Source organism: Impatiens glandulifera, chromosome 4, assembly GCF_907164915.1.
Source record: "Impatiens glandulifera chromosome 4, dImpGla2.1, whole genome shotgun sequence".
Lineage (NCBI taxonomy): Eukaryota > Viridiplantae > Streptophyta > Magnoliopsida > Ericales > Balsaminaceae > Impatiens > Impatiens glandulifera.
Window position 1 is genome coordinate 20,243,603 of NC_061865.1, and position 24,617 is coordinate 20,268,219.

General features: G+C 28.4%; 2 protein-coding genes across 4 annotated transcripts; one reads left to right on the forward strand and one right to left on the reverse strand.

Annotated features, from left to right (window-relative positions):
- Positions 1 to 760: 760 nt before the first annotated feature.
- LOC124935873 (squamosa promoter-binding-like protein 1) lies at positions 761 to 8,723 on the forward strand. 3 transcript variants are annotated; one of them, XM_047476306.1, is made up of 12 exons: positions 761 to 948; positions 1,275 to 1,863; positions 2,003 to 2,184; positions 2,989 to 3,146; positions 3,240 to 3,611; positions 4,189 to 4,263; positions 4,350 to 4,457; positions 4,546 to 4,663; positions 5,174 to 5,315; positions 5,409 to 5,556; positions 6,363 to 6,995; positions 7,983 to 8,723. In XM_047476306.1, the coding sequence occupies exons 2-12, from the start codon at positions 1,295 to 1,297 to the stop codon at positions 8,436 to 8,438; spliced, it is 2,961 nt and encodes a 986-aa protein (XP_047332262.1). In that variant the 5' UTR covers positions 761 to 948; positions 1,275 to 1,294; the 3' UTR covers positions 8,439 to 8,723. The 3 variants fall into 3 exon arrangements, with proteins under 3 accessions (XP_047332262.1, XP_047332260.1, XP_047332261.1); XM_047476304.1 differs by having other exon boundaries at positions 762 to 948; positions 1,256 to 1,863; XM_047476305.1 differs by lacking the exon at positions 761 to 948 and adding an exon at positions 1,007 to 1,096 and having other exon boundaries at positions 1,256 to 1,863.
- Positions 8,724 to 9,573: 850 nt separating this feature from the next.
- Positions 9,574 to 11,501, reverse strand: LOC124936381 (zinc finger CCCH domain-containing protein 48-like). Its single transcript, XM_047476877.1, has 8 exons — positions 11,100 to 11,501; positions 10,916 to 11,011; positions 10,736 to 10,825; positions 10,551 to 10,652; positions 10,322 to 10,474; positions 10,124 to 10,243; positions 9,956 to 10,015; positions 9,574 to 9,853 (listed from the first exon to the last, which is right to left on the reverse strand). The coding sequence occupies exons 1-8, from the start codon at positions 11,412 to 11,414 to the stop codon at positions 9,611 to 9,613; spliced, it is 1,179 nt and encodes a 392-aa protein (XP_047332833.1). The 5' UTR covers positions 11,415 to 11,501; the 3' UTR covers positions 9,574 to 9,610.
- Between the last annotated feature and the right edge of the window lie 13,116 nt (positions 11,502 to 24,617).

Sequence of the window (24,617 nt, forward strand, 5' to 3'; positions counted from 1 at the left end):
TAAAACTAAATAATGAAAAATAATTTAGATAACAAAATTATAACGAAAATAAAGTTACAAATTTAACGTGGCCTATTATATTTGTAGAAAAAAAAGGTAATTAAATTATTTTTTTTCTTCTAAATAACTATGTTCAAGAAATTTTTGTTTCGAACATGGCTATGTTAAGATGATATGGCCATATGCACTAAAGAGAGAGAAAAAAATAATATTTAAAAAAAAATGGTATGTTCGGGATATTTTTGCCCAAGAAAAAAATGAATTTATTTTTAAAAAAAATGACCATGAGAGAATTTTTTCTTTTTTTTTACATGTCAAATCTGTAGTTTTACTTTCGTTTTCAACTTCGTTGTCCTGTTTTTGTTACTCTTAAATAATTAATTACTACTTATACAAAATTCTAAATAACTAAAATTATAAGATTTAACTATTCGAAATTTGAGTATACAGAATAAAAGACCTTAATATTTTAAATATTACATAAAAAAAACTTTATAATATAAAAACAAAAAAATTCTAAACAGGGCTAAGACTTAATTTCGATATTCTTTAAATTTATGTATTAGAATAAGATAGAAAATAAAATAAAAATGTTTTCAAATAAATTGGAAGAAAATGTACTACTTTGAAAAGTTGAAGGGCATGTATGTTACTTTTTGGAATAATTTACAGTAGTAAGTAAATGGTAAGAAAGACTCATCCATGGAAGATTATACTATTTTCTCTCTCTAGGTTACAATTACCAGTTTTGCCTTCTTGCTTTGTCTGGTTATAACCCTTTCTTCTTCACCAAAAATTCATCTTTCTTCTCTCTCTCTCTGTGGGTATGTGCGTCCGTGCGTGTGGAGCCGGCGATTGTTTTCTTTTTGTTGCGACCTTCAGCTTTCTTTGATTCTAGAACGTCACCATCTATGTCGGCGAGTTTGTCTTCTGTTCCCGATTCTTCAGGTTGTTCAATTACTTCTCATTGTTTTTCTACAGTTTAAACCTAATGCTCTTAATTGACAGCGTCTCAGGGACTAGAATGTTTTGTTTGTGATGAATTTAAGGACTTATTGTTTTCTGTGAGTTTTTTAGTTGCTTGCCGTGTAATTTGGTAAGCTATAGACTTATTAATTGCTGTTGTTTGGATCCATGGAATTTTCTTGAAATAATTGGGGGATTTAGTAAATTCTAGTGTATTTATTGGGGGCTGTTGAGTTTGTTTTGTTACTAATTGAATTCATGGAATCTTCGTTTTTCTTTTGATAATCAGAAAATTGGGTCTGTGTCAGTGTATGCTGAGTATTGATCAATGGAAGCTCAATTTGGAGGAAACTCTCATAATTTGTATGGTCCAGTATTGCCGGAATTTAAGGCACTTGGGAAGAAAAGCTTGGAATGGGATTTAAACGATTGGAAATGGGATGGAGACCTTTTCACTGCTTCTCCAGTTAATCCTAGTCCAGCTGACTGTAGAAGTAGTCAACTGTTCCCATTGGGGTCGAACAGTTCATTGTCGTCGGATGACATCACTTTAGGAGATGCAAGAAGAACTACGGAATTGGAGAAAAGGAGAAGGGATGTGATTGTTCGAGAAGAAGAAGTAAATTATGAAGCCAGGTCCCTTAATCTAAATCTTGTGGGACAAGCGCATGCCATATTGAATTCTGAGATTGATACATCCGAGGGAAAGAGCGGTAAGAAGAGCAAGATATTTCCCGCTATTCCAAATCGTACGGTGTGTCAAGTGGATGATTGTAGAACTGATTTAAGCAATGGAAAAGGCTATCATCGAAGGCACAAGGTTTGTGAAATACATTCCAAGGCTAGTAGCGCTTTGGTGGGTAAGGTCATGCAAAGGTTCTGTCAGCAGTGCAGCAGGTCATTTGTTGCTTGAAGATCTATTTTTTATTTTTACTTTAGTTGTTAATCTGCGAGATGATGATATTTAAAAAACATATTGATTTGCTTTATTCTTATATTCTTGAAGGCTTAGCTAATATTATTTCTTAATTGACAGGTTTCATGTTCTTCAAGAGTTTGATGAAGGGAAGAGAAGTTGTCGTAGGCGTTTGGCTGGTCATAATAAGAGGAGGAGAAAGACACATCCAGAAAATGTAGTTAATTCAGGCACCATGATTGATGAGCAAGGCAGTAGTTATTTACTGATTAGTCTTCTGAGGCTACTATCCAACATGCACAGTGAGTATTTTCTGTTTTGCATCTGAATTTTACTTATTAACGTTAAAAAATGTATCCTCATCTATTTGTAACTTTCATAGCCTACATCTAGTTAATGTTCATTGCAAAACTATCCTATTTATTAATATACAATGTCACAATGATTTGTGGATCCATTTGTAAGCAGCATTTAGCTTTTTTGATGCTTGTGAATTAGTTATATTTCAAGTTATACTTGCAGGTAATGTACATTGTATTGATTTTTGGAGAGCTTTAAGTCAATAAAACTATTAGCAAATGCAATCTGGATGTTAACTCGTGTACACTTAGGTCGCGTGTGATTAATCTGGATTGTCTTTTGGGTCTTATCTTTGCTCCATAGTTCCAAATAAATTATCTTAGCATCCTTTTCAACTGGTCAACCGTGAAACAAATAATAGAATATCCAATAGTTGGGACTTGGATATTCTCTATCAGTGAATTGAGATATTCCTGGTGCTGTAATTTCCTTGTAGAAACGATGGAGTTTACAAATTAAAAATGTTTATTTCTGCAAAAGAGTTAAAGAGACTATCAAGTGTATCATTTATACAAAGAACAAGTACGTAGACGAGCACATGTCACAATAATCATCTTTCAGAATTCTTATTCTTAACTCTGAGATACTTGAAACATTTTATCTTTCTATATGTTGACTCGTCTGCATCATTACTTTGTCTCAATGCCTAAAACATTGTTTTACACTGTACATGTAACATCTTTCCTTAGCCACGGTTTCTTCTTGATCTTAACTCTAAAAGATTTATGCTTTATGATATGCCGCAGCTAATAACTCGGAGGGAATAAAGGATCAAGATCTACTTTCTCATTTGCTAAGAAATCTTTCGAGTCTTGCTAGCACTATTAATGGGAGGGACATATCTAGTTTGCTTTCTGGTTCTCAAGGTCTTCAACAAGTTGGAACATCTGGAAACCACCATAATGTGCTCAATTTTACTTCTTATACTCTTATACACACACACACACACTTGTAACTTAAGTTCAACTGGAAAGAATTATGACTTTCTTATATACAGGAACCTCTGCTTGGGGAATGTGGAACTAGAGATGTATCAACATCTAGAAACATAGAGAAGTTGAATGAGTCTCTAGAATCTCCAACTCCATATCATACAAATTGTGGGAATCCACCCAAAGTGAGGCTATCAGATGCTACTCAGGGTCAAATGGGGTTGAATAACTTTGACTTGAATAGTGCTTATGATTATTCTGATGACTGTCAAGAAAACATCGACGCCTCTTTGGCTCCAGTTAGTACTGGAACAGGATCCCTTGGATTCAGCTCAATGCAACATCAAGAGAGTCTGAAGTCAAGCCCACCTCAGACAAGTAGGAATTCTGATTCAACATTGAGCCAATCGCCTTCTAGTTCTAGTGGGGATGCACAGGTATAATTCTCTCATGGTTTCTTGATTTTGCTCAATTGTTCATGCATATAAATCCTTCTCAAATGTTATGAACGTATTGTTCTACATTTGTTTTTTGAAAAGCGAGAATCTTTTTATTGATCCACTGTCAATAAAGTTGCATCAACAGTTGGATAAACTAAACCAAACCATAACAGTACAAGTCATTCCATTTGATGGCATGAGTTGATCAAAATGAAGAAAAGTAAAGCATAAAATCTCAAAGTAGAGAAGAACTACTAAAGTCTCAATTATGGTTCTACTTATCTGTTCATCTTTTGGTTCAGATTGATATTGTGGGAACTTGGCAAAATAGTTACAAACAAGATACTTCATTTCCCTTTATTCAATAATATAAATTGATCTTATCCTATTTATTTTGATAATTGCTAGTTTTCCCATCTTATGTTTAAGTTATTTCTCCATGTGACTTTATACTTAAATGAGGCAGGAATATATTTTTCAAAGATTTTGCTTCCTTATACCCCTACAAACAAATTGTTATGTAAATAACACCCTGCAGTTATTCTTATGTATTTCAATTTCCATATGATGCTAGAGCCGGACAGATCGAATTGTGTTTAAACTTTTTGGAAAAGATCCAAGCAATTTGCCAATTGTCTTGAGGAAACAGGTATCCTGGTTTTCTAAATTGTTTTAGCCAAGTTTAGTGCACACATCTGCAACAAACAGTTAATCTTGTTCATATGTTGGATCCAGATCCTTGATTGGTTGTCAAACAGTCCTACAAACATTGAAAGCTATATAAGACCTGGGTGTATCATCCTGACAATATATCTTCGGTTAAGTAAATCTAAATGGGACGAGGTAAGCATGTACCTGTTATCCCTAGTACATATAATAACCTTATGCCTTGAGTGTCTTTCTTAATCCAAAAGTTCTAATCCTTATGCAGCTCCCCTCTGATTTAAGCACCAGTTTGCTTAAACTAATCAATTTATCAAACAATTCATTCTGGAATTCCGGCTGGGTATATGCGATGGTGCAGCATCATGTGGCATTTCTGTACAATGGTTTGTCTCTTGCATTGGAGTCGTTAAATCTTTCTAAATCCAGCTATCAGTTAATTGTGATAATCAAAATGGCCCCATTTTGAAACACATGTGGTGTATGTTCTGGATTGTTTCTCGATACGAAACCAAAAACAAATCACTGAATGTGTCTCTGTTTCCAAACGTTTTTGCATTTGGAAATGTAGCCAGATAAAGAAATAATAAGTGTTTCCAAATATGGGGCCAAATGAGTTCTCTAGATTAAAAGTTTGCGGTTAAAATTTATGCTAAAAATTGTTGAAATCCAAAATGAAATGAGCCTTCCATGTCATGATTTCCCTTTTTAGAAGTGATTTACATCTTCAATGATTTATCATGCCTAACTAACTACAGCTGAACAGTCATTTAAATGTGTACATCATTGGAGAATCAGGAATAGATAAGCTCTCAACATATGAACTACTTTGATGCCTTTGCATAATTTTAGCAAGTTCTGGGCAGGGGAATGATAATCCTTTTAATGTGATACAGGGCAGGTGGTCTTAGACACACCCCTACCTATTAGAAGTCGTAACCATTGCAGCATCTTGAGTGTTACGCCAGTCGCTGTCACTCTTTCAGAGAGAGCTCATTTCTTGATCAAAGGTTTTAACTTGTCTCGTTCCACCTTGAGGTACTGCTATTTTTTTACATTGTTACGGGTTTGCAGATGCTTGCTACACATGAACTTTCTCCTTATTGTTAGTGTCTCTCCTGTTGAATCCAGGTTATTTTGTGCTCTCGAAGGGAAGTATCTAGGGGAGGAAAATTGTTCTGATGTATTGGACGAAGATGATTTTAATAGTACTAATGAAGTTCATTGCATTAGTTTTACTTGCTCTATGCCAAATGTCACAGGGAGAGGATTCCTTGAGGTAAAGATGTCTAACCTGAGTAAAATGAAAAATAAGTCCTTCCCCATTTTCATTTTTTCAATATTGTGATGTCATTCATGAAGGTGCACAATAGTGTGGTGCCAAATTCAATGTTCTGTACTTGTTTTCTGAATATTGTTCTCTTTCTTGCTCTTTGACTGGAAGTTGGTGTATAATGGACCTTATCCCTGGAAGGCCAAGCTCCTTTATTCAAGTTTATGGAAAATTAGTCATTCAAAGGAAATTCTTTTATTGTTCTCCATCTTTTCCAGTTGTTTTGAAGAAGTCTTGCCTTGAGTGACTAGCTTTATGATGTCAATTTGTTTAATACCCTTTTTATTTATCCTGCTTTATGGATCTTAAAAAAGAGTTGGAACTTGTTTGATGCAGTTTTTTGTTTTTTTGAAATAATCCATTTTTTATTGAAGAAAAAAACTGTGATGAAAAAGTGGATTATTTGGGTTAAATGTCTAAAATATTTTGTGTATTTATTATTTTAAATGTTAAAAAGAATATAAGTAAAGGTATTTTTAGTATTTTAGTTGACGAATGACGATTTGATTGATGATGGGGGTAGATAAATAATCCCTCTTCATCAAACAAGGAGAACTAGTAATTTCATGTTATTAACTAGAGAGGTGAAAAGGAATATTTAGTTAGAAAATAAAATTGCCATAGTGTTCTTTGGGGAAAATTCCTTACTACTATATCTTTCTTCTGAAATGTAAACTTTATTGTGACAAAATATGATTCAATACTTTTTTCCTGAGCCTTAGCCATATTTTATATTCCTCTAATCTTTTCAGGTTGAGGAACATGGCCTTAGTAGCAGCTTCTTTCCATTCATTGTAGCGGAGCAGGACATATGTTCTGAAATTCGTATGCTGGAGAGAGAAATGGAAGTGGTAGGCACCTTCGATGTCATTCAAGGAGAGAGAGCAGAAGATGCCAAGAACCAGGCAGTGGATTTCATACATGAAATGGGTTGGCTTCTTCATCGGAGCAATTTAAGGCATAGATTGGGGAAAATAGACCAAAATGAAGACCTCTTCCCTTTCAAACGCTTCAGAAGTATAATGGAATTCTCTGTTGATCATGGATGGTGTGCAGTAGTTAAGAAGCTTTTAGAGATTCTTTCCAATGGTTGTGTCGATGCAGGAGACCATTCTTCCATTGAACTTGCAGTGTCTGATATGACTCTTCTGCACAGAGCTGTGCGTCAAAATTCCAGACCTGTTGTGGAATTTCTATTGAGATATATCCCTACTGGAACTTTGGACAAATCAAACTGTGAAGATAAGCGACAACCGGATAGAGTTGGAAAGTTCTTATTCAGACCCGACACTATTGGTCCTGGAGGTTTGACACCTCTTCATATTGTAGCCAGCAGAAGTGGCTCAGAAAGCGTGTTGGAGGCATTAATCGACGATCCTGGATTGGTAAGTTTTTCCTTATCTCTTGGTAGTTAAAGTCCTCTTTTATTTGAAAGGCTTGTTCCAAATAGATTTTTTTAAAATAACCCGTTCCACATCCCAATTTAAATAACTAGTTATTTAAGACTGTTTTATCAAATTACCCTTGCTTTTAAAGGGTATTTTGTGTATGATTTGAATTGATGATAAGATTTGTGATGGGATAGTGGGTTATTTGAGATTAAATTCAAATCAACTCAAGTGGAACAAGCCCTAAATGAAAACAAGCTAAATTCATGAACTAGGTTTATACTCTGTTAAATCAATCATGTTATCATGATTTTGTAGTAATAGAATAATAGCATTCTTAACACACTAATTGTGGCTCGGTTTAAGTTCTTATCATATAGGAGTGTATGGCATAGGAAAATGCTTGCTAATGTGAAAGTTGTATGTAGTCTCCCTTCTCAAACCAAAACATGGAAGATATTCACTTCCATCTTTTTTTCATTTTCTTATTGTTTTATTATATTAATCCTATACAAAATTACCGATGCAACTTGCAATTGCCACTAATACGAACATTGGATACAATTGTTTTGGTCAGATATCTCATCTGAATGTGTATCCAGATCACGTTTGGAAATAGAACTTAGTCACACGTAGATTCAGAAATTTATCGACGGCTTCTATCTAAATTGAATTCAGATCCAAAACATAAAGTGCTTCGAAATGAGCCCGGTTACCTCATCTGGGTGTGAATCCGAATGAGATTTCGTTGGGCAATGGAGTCTATTTGAAGACTTAGAAAATTGTACAAATTTCATGGGAAACTGACGATTGGATCGTCAGTGGGGAGGTGTTTGAAGGTTGCTTGATATATCATCCAAGCCAACTGGAAACGCCAGATACATTTGAAAATCCTTTTTTTAAAGAATCAATTTTACAGATGAATTAAAAACCATATGTAGTAATACTAGTCCTTAATGGTTTGTTTAATTGTCACAAATTCAGGCGGGAATAGAAGCATGGAAGAAGGCTCGCGACATGACAGGATTAACTCCAAACGACTATGCATCGGTTCGAGGCTACCATTCCTACATCAATCTCATTCATAAGAAGAAATCCAACAACAAAAATATGAATCATCACCAAGTAGCTCTTGATATTCCTTACATACCACCTTCTTCTTCTGCTGCTGCTTCTTCTACTAGGTTTGAAATCGAGAAAAACAGAAACGAGTTTATAATTAATAAACAAAATTGTGGGATCTGCGAGCAGAGGCTAATGATGAGTAGTAATAGGATGAAAAGAGGATCGTCTCTTTCACTATACAGACCGGCAATGTTATCAATGGTGGCGGTAGCTGCAGTTTGCGTTTGTGTGGCTTTGTTCTTCAAGAGCTCTCCTGAAGTTCTATATGTCTTCAAGCCCTTTAGGTGGGAACAGCTCGATTATGGTACAATCTAATTAAGTTTTTTTTTTTCTTTTTCGAATTAACTTGTTTTCGATTTTTGGAGGGTATAATTCTGGGGCGGGTAAATAAAGAAAGATATGGAAGGGTGGGTGGGTGATATATAATAAAAATATGGACTAACATATTTATCATGAAATTGAGTGGAAATGTGTGTATTGTGTATGTTGTAGTTATTTTTAAAGTTGTGGGATATATAATAATATATATTAATATATATTCAGTATTGAACTCTCATATATTATTATTGTTTGTAAGAATATTGGTATCAAATTTTTAGGCCAAAATTTCATTTGTGTTGTTTAATTAATTTAGCTATTATGGTTATGTATTACTTTGATTCATTTTGTTACATTTTGAAAAAGACAGCATTATTTGGTCTTCTATTTAAAATATTATAACTTTTAATCAATTTTTATGTAATTTTTGAAAGAATGGGTAATCATATTTCTTTCATGTTAGTGCTTATTTTTTCGTTTAAAATTGAACATTTCATCGATTTTTTAGTAAATCATATTGAAATAAAACATCTGACTTGAATAATAATGAGCTCCATTATCATTATTTTGCCTATGTTATGAATATTTTTAGTTATTCAGACTTTTGGCTTGTCATTGATTCTTAAATCCAATTTTCAAACAATCATAGAGTAAAGAAAAAAGGACAACATTAAAATCTGGTATTTACTTTTAAAATTTTAAACTAATTAAATTATTTTACTTTATAAGTTTATAAATTACTTTTTAAAAATAAAAGGAATTTATGTTTATAAATAAATAAAAATAGTTATTTAAATACAATTTAAAATAATTTATTGTCATTTATTTATTATTAGTTTAAAAATCATGAAATATATATAGTACATCACTGCTATTCTCTTAAATTAATCTCTTACAAATTGAAAAAAAACTATTAATTTGAAATACTTTAAGTTTCAACAGAATATAACCTATAATTATTAAATTAACTAAAAAAAAACACATATACATGATCATTCAAATATATATAAACTCATATTTTCAAAAAATCAATAAAATATATATAAACTCATATTCGATCCTTAAATCAAAGATCTACCAAATAAAAGAAAAACAAACATCTAATTTGACATTCTTCATATAAAAAGTATTTATATTACATTTCCTATTCAAACTTATTTGATAAGAAATCATCGAAGAGAAGAAGGCTTTCCATCTAATTTCCATACAGCTAACTGCCCCGTCGCATCTCCAGTGACGAAAATACCCTCGGAACCCAACACTTCAATAGCACAAACTTCCTTCTTCGCAAACAATCTGCCCCTCTCTTCAAACGAAGGCAAATCGTATAAACGAACACAACTATCATCACAAGAAACCAAAAGAATCGCCTTATCTTCTTCATCGTGAATGCCACCAAGAGCTATAACACCCTGAAATAGTGTCACCAAATCACAAACATAAACAAAATATGTTTTAACAACACTTTTTAACTTCTTGAGATAGAAATGTAAATTAAAACAAATGTTACATACATGTCCCTCTTCTTGTGTATGAATTACTTCAATATGCCCACTTTCTTTATCAGCCCAAACCTGTTCATAATAATAATAATAACTAAATATGAATCCAATTGATAACTAAATATGAATCCAACTGAAAAAACCAAGCAACATCAATTGTAGATAAAAAAAAATGAATACCTTAATTGTTCCATCCATTGAACCAGACAGTAAATAGGTTTCCCAGCAAATCAATGACATAACTGCACTTGTGTGTCCATATAGAGTCTCGATGCACTCCATTGTATCAAGATCCCAAACCTATTATCGAATCAAAACATAAACATGCATCCAAATTTATTTATTTTTGCTAAAAATGGAGAGAAATCGACAACATACTCTTATAGTATTATCTCTTGAACCAGAGAACATTCTACTTCCTTTTACTCCAACTCTTAGACATACAACACCACTTTTATGTCCCCTTAAGGGTTGAGCAATCTCGGGATAACCAGAAGCATTAGATTTCCAAACCAATATAGACCCATCATCCTGTATTAAAACAAGTTTATATTAGATTGAAGAATCAATCTCACATCCAACAAAGAATATGAAAACCATTATCTACCTCGGTCCCAGCAAAAATCTTGTCACCTTCTACAGTCACGACATTGATTTTATCTGATGAACAAGAAAGGTTGATGCTTGTTTGATCCAGAGTGTTCCATCCCTAGAATTAGGTTTATAAACACTACTGCAGTCAATATTTGTAGGGAGTGAACAATTAATCGAAGAGATTGAATGCAAATTTACCTTAATAGTATTTTGTATGCCAGCAAATACGAATGAACCTTCAGCAGTCAGACAACTAACTTCACTCTCAAAGTTCTCCACACTAAGACACTGTCATAACATATACCCCCATGCATATTGAAAGAAGATTTAGTTAGTACACATTCGTAGAAAGGATATTGAAATATTTGTGAAACAAACCTGTCCATTATTACAGTCCCAAATCCTCATAGCCTTATCTTTACCAACAGTAACAAGCTTATTCAAACTAGAGGGAAGAGAAATCCCAGTAATGGCCTGTAGACAAATCGCACAACATTAGCATGACATTATTGAACAAGTTTAAACCAATCAAAAGGTATTGTTGGGGACTGTCCGTACGTACATTCTTATGTCCTCCAAGCTTCGTAACCAATGAAAATCCCTTGCCACATGACCATGAGTGCAAGAACTCACACTTGTCACCGTGTACACAGTTTTCATCAATCCAATACTTGCAAACTGTACTAGAGGATTTACATATACTACTCTTGTTGTTGTGAGAAGTATCAGTTTTTCTTGGAGGCTGTGTTGAACATGTCCCAGTAGAACTACTGCCTGCTAATTCTCTTCGCCAGGTTTTTGATTTAGACAAAGATTGATTCCCCTGCAGTCGATGATGTCGTGACTGTTTATGTTCTGAGATTTGTGATGATGGCATTGCCTCGTGCAAGAACCTACATGGGTTCCTATTGCACCGTCCAGAAAGCCAATATTTACATATGTCTCTCTTTGGTAGATGTCCAACCGCTCGCCGCTCTAAAATATGCCTCGGTGCCTTTACTGCTGCCATTTCTTTACAGTCTACACACAAACATGTGTTCAAGAAGTTACTAAACAATCCGAACAATGTCAGCGAAGAAAGACACCCAAAGCCTGATCATGATATCCAGACTTCTCCATTCTTCCCAACCACAAAAAAATAAGAACATAAACAGAATCGGATTCCATTATCAAAGTCCGACGATGATGCAGAAAGATTACAGATGTCGTCGTCAATACAGGCAAAAAGATTACAAAACATCATATCCATGATATTCTTTAAACCCTAAACCCTAAACAATCCCAACAATGTCAGCGAAGAAAGACACCCAAAGCCTGATCATGATATCCAGACTTCTCCATTCTTCCCAACCACAAAAAAATAAGAACATAAACAGAATCGGATTCCATTATCAAAGTCCGACAATGCAGAAAGATTGCAGATGTCGTCGTCAATACAGGCAAAGATTACCAAACATCATATCCATGATATTCTTTAAACCCTAAACCCTAAACAATCCCAACAATGTCAGCGAAGAAAGACACCCGAAGCCTGATCATGATATCCAGACTTCTCCATTCTTCCCAACCACCAAAAAATAAGAACATAAACACAATCGGATTCCATTATCAAAGTCCGACCGACGATGCAGAAAGATTGCAGATGTCGTCGTCAATACAGGCGGCAAAGATTACAAAACATCATATCCATGAATCCACCAAATCAACCCATAAGTTAAGAACGTATCCAGATTTCTCCATTCTTCCCAACCACAGCATAAATTGAACATATAAATAACAACCTAAACTAAATTGGATTCCATTATCGCAGATACTGGCGGAAGTTAGATGATGAAGAAAGATTGCAGATACATCATCATCATCGATAAATCCAGAAACAAACCAAATCAAAATCGTTAAGAGAGAGCGAGAAGAAACCAACCTTCGAATAGTATTATGATTCGAACTCGATGATGATTGAAATCTGATCAATTGAAACTGTTAGGTTGTTTTGAGAACCAGAGATGAATTGAGAACGATGATGATTGAAATCTGATCAATTGAAACTGCTAGGTTTTTTTTGAGAATCAAGATGAATTGAGAACTAGAGATGAATTGAGAACGATGATGATGATTGTATTATGAAAAATCAAAAGAGTGTTCCTATTTATATACGGAACATTTATATAACCCTAAAATAAATAATCTAAATTGATTTAGTTATATTTTGTATTTAATCGAGATTGATTATATTTTGTTTTTATATTAAAATTAATTTGGTTAGATTAAAATTTATTAGTTGTATTTTGTTTTTATATTAAAATTATTTGGTTAAATTTTATAGTTATATTAAAATTTATTAACTAGATTTTGTAGTAGATGATATTATGAAAAATTAAAATAGTATTCCTGTTTATATAACCCTAAAATAAGAATATATAAAATTATATTAGATTTTTAATTTCACCTATTATAACTCAATAATAATTAGTCTTTCCTAATATTATATAATTAATTTTATATGATTGATTCTCTAATTAAATTTATTTGATTTTTTTTGGTTAGATTAAAATTGATTTAGTTAGATTTTATAGTTAGAAACAATTTATTCTGTTAGATTTTATAGTTAATCGATATTGATTATATTTTATTTTTATATTAAAATTGATTTGGTTAGATTCTATAATTAAATTAAAATTGATTCGGTTAGATTTTATAATTGATTGAGATTGATTAGATTTTGTTTTTAGTTTAAAATTAATTCGGTTAAATTTTATAGTTAGATTAAAATTGATTCAAAATTTTATAGTTAGATTAAAATTGATTCAAAATTTTATAGTTAATCGAGATTGATCGGATTTTATTTTTAGATTAAAATTAATTTTGTTTCGATATTCTTAAAATTCTCTCATCACGAATCACGAAAATACGATCGACACAATCAGCACGGTATCAAGGTTGCGATTTTCTTGTTGTGGTCGCTATTGCTAATCTCTTAGGGTCGCTCGTCAAATCAAGAACGTCCACACGATCGGCACGATCGGCATGAATGACACGTTATCGACTCTAATAGTTAGGTCGTTCATTCATCTGGAAAACTTATGTGTATAAATTAATTAATAATTTTTTATATTAATATTTTTAGTTTTTTTTGAATAAAATAAATATTTTGTTTTTTACAATATTTTTTTAACTATATTTTAAAAAAATAATTATAAATATTTCTTATAAAAGTTTAGAAAATTGTTAAGTTTGCCTTTTGATTTGGTTAACGGTGGCCATTTTCTTCCTTCTTTTTGCTAAATGGATTAATAAAAGAAAATTAAAAATATTTTTTATTATATCTAATTTTAAAATATAGGATAAGTAGTTTACATATTTATTTTTTTTTATTTTATTATTCATGTTATTTTAAAATATTTTTTAATTGTATTTTTTTATTAATTTTTTTTAACTGAATTTATTTAAATTATAATTGTTTTTAAATTATTTTATATAAAATTCATTTTTATTTTAAAATAATAATCTAAGTTTAACCACTATTAATTCATATTTTTAAGATAATTGAAATGGATTAAATAAATTCTTAATCTTAATATTTTGCATATAAAAAAATTATAGATCGGACCTATACAAATATAGCACTTAATAAATCGATTTAATATATCTTGAAATGTAGATAAACTCGATAAATAATGTTATTAAAACAATGAATATCCATATATACTATAACATATATTTACTATACAATTTTCTAAAATCTATAATAGGACGATGATAGCTAGTTTCACCTGATCAAACCAGGCAGGGGATAATTCGACCATTCATGTTGATGTTATTATCGCGATACTTGTAGAATCAATATTTTCAAATTTCTGCGGCTCATGTATAATGGTAAAAGAGACAGAGTTACGATTGAAAGATCCTGCCAATTTTATGGAATCATGGGTATTGATTTCCTCCTCCGAGTTGAACAAGAAGGGAAATGGTTGATCAATTGAAATTGTTAGGTTTTTTTTGAGAACCAGAGATGAATTGAGAATGTATTATGAAAAATTAAAAATAGTGTTCCTATTTATATAACCCTAAAATAAATAGAATATATATAAAATTATACTACATTTTTTATTGGATCTAAATTGATTTAGTTATATTTTATATTTAATCGAGATTGATTGTATTTTGTTTTTATATTAAAATTAATTTGATTAGATTTTATAGTTAAAGTAAATTTAATTTCGTTAATTTTTTTTGTAATTGATTGAGATCGATTAGTTTTTGTTTTTAGATTAAAATTGATTCGGTTAGATTTTATAGTTCGATTAAAATTTATTTAGTTAGATTTTGTAGTTGATCGAATTTTATTTTTAGATTAAAATTGATTTTGTTTCAATATTCTTTAAATTCTCTCATCACGAAAACACGATCGTCACAATCGGCACGGTATCAAGGTTGCGATTTTCTTGTTGTGGTCGTTATTGCTAATCTTTTTGGGTCATTTGTCAAATCATCAAGAACGTTCACACGATCGGCATGATCGGTACAATCAGCATGAACGACACGGTATCGACTCTAATAGCTAGGTCGTTCATTCATCTAGAAAACTTAGGTGTATAAATTAGTTAATATTTTTTTTTTTAGTTTTTTTTAATAAAATAAATATTTTGTCCTTTTATAATATTTTTCAACTATATTTAAAAAAATGATTTTAAATATTTGTTATTATAAGTTTAGAAAATTGATAAGGTTGCATTTTGATTTGGTTAACGACATCTTCTTCATTCTCCTTGTTGAATGAATTAGTAAAAGAAAAAGAAAAATAATTATTATTTTTATATCTAATTTTATAATATAGAGAAGGTCGTTTACATATTTAATTATTTTTATTTCAAAATGTAATATATAAGACAATATATATGTACTTATATAAATAAAACTATCTCTTCTTAGTTATCTATCATAATTAGGGGTGTAAACGAGTCGAGCCAAGCTCGAACTAGCCCTGACTCGAGTTCGACTCGACTTGTTTTTTTGGCTTGGCTCGAGCTCGAGCTCGATCGAGCTTTTAATATTAAGCTCGAACTCGGCTCAATCATATAATCACAGGCTCGTGTTCGGCTCGAAAAGCTTGAAAGACTCGAATTTAAATATATTTATATATTAATTTCTTATATTAAAAAAAACTAGCTAAGATACTATCATTGCACAGTTGTATTTATAAAATAAAGATAAATAGAACATAAATAAAATATAAATTTTATAAAATTATCTCATTCATAAATAGTTATAAAAAATAAAAATACATAAAAACATTACATATACCTTAAAATTTATCTTTCACATTTAAAAAAAAATAGAATGTTAACATAATTTTTAAAATCATAATATACTTCCATTTAAAACCTTTTTAATGTGAATTACTAATTGATGTCTTAACTCCACTCTTAACATTTTAGTTAAGTATTTTTTTATGAGAATAAAATAACATATTTGTAAATATAAAAATAATCATTATTCTTTATATTCAAACTTTTGATATATATATATATATAATATGATTAAAAATAAAAAAATATAAATTAATTATGAGAGATAAGACAATTAATTATATAATAATTAAGAGTAAATTTAGGAGACAAAATCAATATGATGAATGACTTGTATCAAAGTTTTTATTTTATAGCATGTTACGTAAGCCCAAGCCCGGAATGTATCATAGACTATGCTAGCTAGATAATCATATGTATAGCTGAAAAATCATTTATCTTCTTATAAATAAATATATGTTATTATATATTTGTTATTGCTGTGTATCTCCATACATTTATTTTCATGAAAGTATAAAATTTATATTCTTTAAACATGTCTTCATTCTCATGTTCATTATTTAGTTTTTTTTTTTTTTAAATTCACAAATAAAAATATAAACAAAATATTATTTATATATAAATGGTTTTAAAAAGAACTAATATTATTCAAATTTAATTAATTTTGAATTGGTTTTGTTTTAAAAAAATTACTTTTAATTAAAAATTTAATGTTAATATATATATTTTTAAATTTATCAAATATCTAAAAATATAAAATTTCATTTATATAATTTTGAAATTTAATTTTTTCAAATATTAAGTTTTTGAATAATATTACCAATTAAATTAGATAAAATTTTACTTTTATATGATATTATTCATTGTCGATTTACTTATTTAAAAATAAAATATTAAAAAACCACCTGTTGAGTTTATTTGCGTTTTTTATAAGTAAACCAACCTTCGAATAATATTATGATTCGAACTCGATGATGATTGAAATCTGATCAATTGAAACTGTTAGTTTTTTTTGAGAACCAGAAATGAATTGAGAACGATGATCGTATTGTATTATGAAAAATTAAAATAGTGTTCCTATTAGATAACCCTAAAATAAATAGAATATATAAAAGTATACTATATTTTTTATTTAACCTAAATTGATTTAGTTATATTTTGTAGTTAATCGAGATTGATTGTATTTTGTTTTTATATTAAAATTAATTTGGTTAGATTTTATAGTTGATTGAGATTGATTAGTTTTTGTTTTTAGATTAAAATTGATTCGGTTAGATTTTATTGTTAGATTAAAATTTATTAGTTAGATTTTGTAGTTGATCGAATTTTATTTTTAAATTAAAATTGATTTTGTTTCGATATTTTTTAAATTCTCTCCTCACGAAAACACGATCGACACAATCGGCACGGTATCAAAGTTGCGATTTTCTTTTTGTGGTTGTTATTGCTAATCTTTTAGGGTCGCTTGTCAAATCAAGAACGTTTGCTCGATAGAGAGGTCGTTCATGCATCTAGAAAACTTTGGTGTATAAATTAATTAATAATTTTTTATATTAATATATTTAGTTTTTTTTAATAAAATAAATATTTTGTTTTTTATAATATTTTTTTGCAACTATATTTTAAAAATAAAATTATAAATATTTGTTATATAAGTTTACAAAATTGATAGAACATATAAATAAGAACCTAAACTAAATTGAATTCCATTATCGCAGATACTGACAGGATAACTTCCGCTGATGAAGAAAGATTGCAGATACATTATTATCGATAAATCCAGAAACAAATCAAATCAAAATCGTTAAGAGAAAGAGAAGAAATCAACCTTCCAATAGTATTATGATTCGAACTCAATGATGATTGAAATCTGAATTTTTCAATTAGAGTTTTTTAGAACCAGAGATGAATTGTTGAGAACGATGATCGATGATCATATTGTATTATGAAAAATTAAAATTGTGGTCCTATTTATATAACCCTAAAATAAATATATATAAAATTATACTACAATTCTTATTGGATCTAAATTGATTTAGTTATATTTTGTAGTTAATCGAGAATAATTGTATTTTGTTTTTATATTAAAATTAATTTGGTTAGATTTTATAGTTAAATTAAAATTAATTTTTTTAAATTTTGTAGTTGATTGAGATTGATTAGTTTTTTTTTAGATTAAAATTTATTCGATTAGATTTTATAGTTAAATTAAAATTTATTTAGTTTTATTTTGTAGTTGATCGAGATTGATCGAATTTTATTTTTAGATTAAAATTGATTTTGTTTTGGTATTCTTTAAATTCTCTCATCACGAAACACGATCGACACAATCGGCACGGTATCAAAGTTGCGATTTTCTTATTGTGGTCGTTATTGCTAATCTTTTTGGGTCGCTTGTCAAATCAAGAACGTTCACACGATCGGCACGATCGATAGGATCGACACAGTATCGGCTCTAATAGAGGTCGTTCATTTATCTAGAAAACTTAGGTGTATAAATTAATTAATAATTTTTTATATTAATATTTTTAGTTTTTTTTTATTAAAATAAATATTTTGTTTTTTATAATATTTTTTTCAACTATGTTTTAAAAAAATAATTATAAATATTTGTTATATAAGTTTAGAAAATTGATAGAACATATAAATAACAACCTAAACTAAATTGGATTCCATTATCGCAGATATCGACAGGACAACTTCCGCCGATGAAGAAAGATTGTAGATACATCATCATCGATAAATCCAGAAACAAACCAAATCAGAATCGTTAAGAGAGAGAGCGAAAAGAAACCAACCTTCCAATAGTATTATGATTCAAACTCGATGATGATTGAAATCTGATCAATTGAAACTGTTAGGTTGTTTTGAGAACTATAGATGAATTGAGAACGTTGATATTATGAAAAATTAAAATAGTGTTCCTATTTATATAACCTTAAAATAAATAGTATATATAAAATTATACTACATTTTTTATTTGACCTAAATTGATTTAGTTCTATTTTGTAGTCAATCGAGATTGATTTTATTTTGTTTTTATATTAAAATTAATTTGGTTAGATTTTATAGTTAGATTAAAATTAATTTTGTTAAATTTTGTAGTTGATTGAGATTGATTAGTTTTTGTTTTTAAATTAAAATTTATTCGGTTAGATTTTATAGTCAGATTAAAATTTATTCAGTTAGATTTTGTAGTTGATCGAGATTGATCGAATTTTATTTTTAGATTAGAATTGATTTTGTTTCGATATTCTTTAAATTCTCTCATCACAAAAACACGATCGACACAATCGGCACGGTATCAAAGTTGCGATTTTCTTGTTGTGGTCGTTATTGCAAATCTTTTAAGGTCTCTTGTCAAATCAAGAATGTTCACACGATCAATACAATCGGCACGATCGACACGATCGACGCGGTATCGACTCTAATAGAGGTCGTTCATGCATCTAGAAAACTTAGGTGTATAAATTAATTAATAATTTTTTTATATTAATATTTTTAGTTTTTTTTAATAAAATAAATATTTTAATTTTTATAATATTTTTTTCAACTATATTTAAAAAAATGATTATAAATATTTGTTATATAAGTTTAGAAAATTGATAAGTTTGCTTTATCGACATCTTCTTCAATAAATGAAAAATAAAAATAATTATTTTTTTATATCTAATTTTAAAATATAGGGTAAGTAGTTTACATATTTAATTATTTTTATTTTAAAATGTAATATATAAGACAATAAATAAATATATATATATATATATATATATATATATATATATATAAATATATTATTTCTTCTTAGTTATCAATCATAATATCACATTCTTTTAATTAACACGCTTAATTAATTTAATAGTGTAAATATATTATAATTAATTATCTTAAAATTAAACCATATGTTTTAATTATAATTAATTTTAACATCATTCATTTTTATAAATTTGAAAACTAACATATTAATTGTTTTCTTATTTTCATTCATTATTATTAATAACTAGCATGATTTTCGTGGGGACAAATATATTTTAAAAAAATCAAAATTTCTATATAAAAAAATTGAATCACACTCTATAATATATTAATCGTTGCTATATTCAATAGTTTAAAATTATTTAATCAAATACAATAAACATAAATTTTTACTTTAATTAAATTTTGTTATATAAAAATTGACACATTTAAGTTTCATTTTTTTTATTTACATCTTTACACGTGAATTATAAAAAAATTAATAATCATTTAAATTTTATTACATAAATTTTACCATTAAATTGTGTTTGACATTAATTTTATAATATAATTATTGTTAGACACTATATATATTAAATATATAAGTTTGAGAAATTTTAATGTTGTGTATGTATTCTTTCACATTTCTATTTTTATTAATATTTTGTTAAGCTATCTAATCTCAAATTTATTATAATTTTTCTTTATAGAAACTTTTTTTTAAATACAACTAAAATAAAATAATACATATATGGTCATTTATTCAAAATTTTAGTTTTTTCGTTCTATTAATTTAATTTAAAATTTCCTTTTTTTTAACGTGAATAATCACACTATCTTAAATTGGCGAAAATAATATTTGAGGAAAATATGTTTGTATATTTTTCTCTTTTGTACATAATTATTTCAGCTTCTATTATATCCTCTCAAAAATTTCGAAAAAAAGTTGTATACATTAAAAGTCAAAATATTAATTAAAATATATGTGAAATGTCTAATATTGAATCATCTTTTTTTATGTCAACACCATAAAATTCTTATTTCAAAATTACATATATATTTATACTTAAATGTTATTATATATATACTTTTATTTTGGTTAAACAATAACATTAATTATTATTTTTATTAAAAAAAATAATAATTCAATTTTATAATATTTTGTATAAATATATATATATATTTATAATAATATTATAAATTAAATTAATAAATACTTATCAATTATTTAAAATATATCAAAATATAGTTAAATATATTTTGTATTATTTATATATATATAATCTGTTTATTATATTTCTGTATTATATATATATATATAAATATAAATAATTAAATATTAATATTATTCATTAAAATACAATTTTATTTATAATTTTATTATAAAATATCTTATTAGGTTTTGTTATAAAAAAATTAATAAAAAAAATTCTAAATCCTTGAAGGCAGAGAATTATCGGGTTCCTCTTGATTTTAAATTCTCGTCTTCTTTTGTTTCTCATTTTTCTTCAAATCAAGATCGAATTTTTTCCTGTAGGTCTCTCTTACGTCGTTGTCGCGTCATCATTGCCCACCTCCTCTTCTTATGCTACTTATACCTAAGGAGAAATTATAGTCAATTTAAGAAAGACCTAGACCTAAGGAGAAAGGAGAGACGAATTTGATGATAAATTCGTATAAAATGTGTAAAAATAAAAAATAATTATTTTCTTTTCTAAATCTATGGAGATAGAGAATGCTCGTCTTCCTCTTGATTTCGAATCCTCATCTTCATTCGCTTCTCATTTTTTTCAAATCAAGATCGAATATTTTCCTCTGTCTCTCTTGCGTCGCCGTCGCCCTCCTCCGTTGCGTCATCGTCACCCTTCTCTGTCACATCGGCGTCGCCCTCCTCCTCTTCTCGTGCTACATATACCTAAAGATAAAGGAGTGTCGATTTAAGAAAGACTTAAACCTAAGGAGAAATGAGAGACGAATGTAATGCGAGAATTTGATAAAACATGAGAATTTGATTAGAAATTCATATAAAATGTGTAAAAATAAAAAATTAATTAATTTGAAATTTGAAAAAAAAACTTTTCAAAATCCACTGAGGTAGAGAATCCTCGACTTCCTTTTAATTTCGAATCCTCGTATTCATTCGCTTCCCGTTTTTCTTTAAATCAAGATCAAATATTTTTCTCTGGTCTCTCTTCCATTGTCGACGCCCACCTCCTATTCTCGTGTTAACTATACCTAAGGAGAAATGAGAGTTGATTGAAGAAAGACCTAGACCTAAGGAGAAAAGAGAGACAATTGTACCGCGATAATTTGTTGAGAAATTCATATAAAATGTGTAAAAATTTGATAGATAACTCTGGTCTCTAATATGAAATGTGAACACTTTAACCATTAGACTACTTGTGTTTTTTGAATTTAATTTAAAATTTTATGTATATAAATATTTAATCCTTGTTAATTAATAATAGATTAAATATATAATGAATAAAAAAAATTAATTAATTATATAAATAATAAATATGCATAAAAGGATAATATGAGAAAAAAAATATTAATATAAAATCAACCATAAAACATACTATAGATTTTAGGAGAGAAAAACGATTAATATTAATTTTTAAATAAATTAAAATTTTTATAATTTTTATTTTATTAAAAAAATATAAAAATTATGTGTGAGAAAATATATATATATATATATATATATATATATATATAAATGAGGAAAGAGAAAATAAAAAATAAATTAATTAGTGTTACAAAACGTAAATTAATTATGAAAGGTTTATTATAAATATGAGAGAGAAAGTAATATAAAAGAAAAATTTGTAATTTTATTTTAAGTTTAATAAATCATTTAAACGTTATTATATATTATATACAGTATTATTATATATATTATAAATATATATAAATAATATTAAATATAAATTTATATAAAATTAATGAAGAAAAATAATATATATAATTAGGAAAGAAAAATTAGTAAAATAAAATAAAAATTAATTAAAAAAAATAAATTAATAATTATGGTACGAGAGATAAATTAGTAATTATGACAAGAGAGAAAAACTGTTATATAATATAATAAGTCTACTATGTGAAATGTGGTGAGAGCTTGAATATCACCCTACATTTTATTTATTAAGCATCATTAGATATATATAGATTATAATATTTTATTTTTTATTAAATTAATACTATATTTTTATTTTTATATTAAATAGGTTTGATATATTTCATGACATAATTTAAGAATGGTGAAAAGAAACTTACAAAATCACAAATTGCATTCCCATGGAGGTCAACAACTTATCCTTCTCTCTTAAACTTAAATAAAATGAAGTTCAAAATTCTTAAATCTGTACAATAAATATTCACCTATAAAATATATATATATATATATTCTTATAAAACCTGAGTTATAAATCATAATATTTATTAAGTTACTTCTTATTTTCCCAATAAACACAATTAGGATACACTTTCATTCAAATAAATAATAAAGCTGCTTTTGAAAAAAAAAAAACTTAAGTGAACCGAATTGAAATTTGTTTAAGAGAGTGTTGATTAATATACAATATTTCTAGTAAATCAAACAAAGTATACATATAAACACAATCAAAAATACTTCATCGACAGAAAACCCTCCAGCAACTGGTAAAGGAGGATTGAAATGGAGCTAGACAAACATACTGATCCATTTCATAAAGCATGGTAACAATAAGAATAACATATGAACAGTTATCACAACTTAATAATAAGGTAAACTTACGTCATATCAGAAAGTCGACAATTTTGTGGATTAAGCTTAGTTGTCACTCCATCGACGTTTAAAATAGGTTCACCAATCCATATATCTTTGTACCTATACAGAGAAAGGACCAATAAGAAGTTAGGATACATTACAAGGATACTTTTTTAATTGTTAAGGTCTATGATGAATCACAAATCTGCACTTAATAACGAATTACAAATGTGTGTATTTGCTTAAATCGTCTTCTTTACCAAGTCTTAAACATGAGACCATGAGATTGCATCAAATCTCAACCATGAGGCCAAGTAAGAAAATTGACTTAAATCCATGTCATAAGAATATATACTAATCTTACCTAAGACAGACATTAGGATCTACTTTTGACACAATCTTCTCATTTGCACGAATGATCTTTTTTATTCAATCTTGACAAAGTAGTTATATGAATCCAAGTGCTGCTTCACCAAACCTCTCCCCTGAAAATCCAAACAAACATATGCATAATCATTGTCACATTTATTTCATCAGGTACATCAAATCTCAACCATGAGGTCAAGTAAGAAGAATTGACTTAAATCCATGTAATAAGAATATATACTAATCTTACTTAAGACAGACATTAGGATCTACTTTTGACACAATCTTCTCATTTTGCACGAATGATCTTTTTTTATTCAATCTTGACAAAGTAGTTATATGAATCCAAGTGCTGCTTCACCAAACCTCTCCCCTTAAAATCCAAACAAACATATGCATAATCATTGTCACATTTATTTCATCAGGCCATGGGAAATATTTTACAATCACAATAGACTTCATTAAACAGTGAATAATGTACAATATCAATTCTCTTTCCCTACCCTTCCTATTTTATTCTCATTCTCTCACATTGGGAAAATTAATAGGAATCCTAACCCATTTAATCATTCTCCAATTTTTAAGCAATTACAAAAGCATGTAAAAGGTGATAAAATTTATAGGTCATTGTCCTCCCTATAGTGGTAACATCAAGTCACAAGAGCATTCACAATCCAAAATGTATCAAGTTTTATTAACTAATGTAAACTAAATGTTAAGAAACGATGCCATGTTAATCACCTCCAACAAAGACAGCATATTGCTTTCTCATAAATAAGAAAATCTCTTAATCTAATATCATACCCATTACTTGAAATATCATACCCATTACGACTGTAAGTCACTTCAAGTTCTAGTAAAACAAAAAAGTAGTGAAAGACTGTACCTTTAGAAATTTAGGAAGAAGTTGGAATTTGTCCACTAC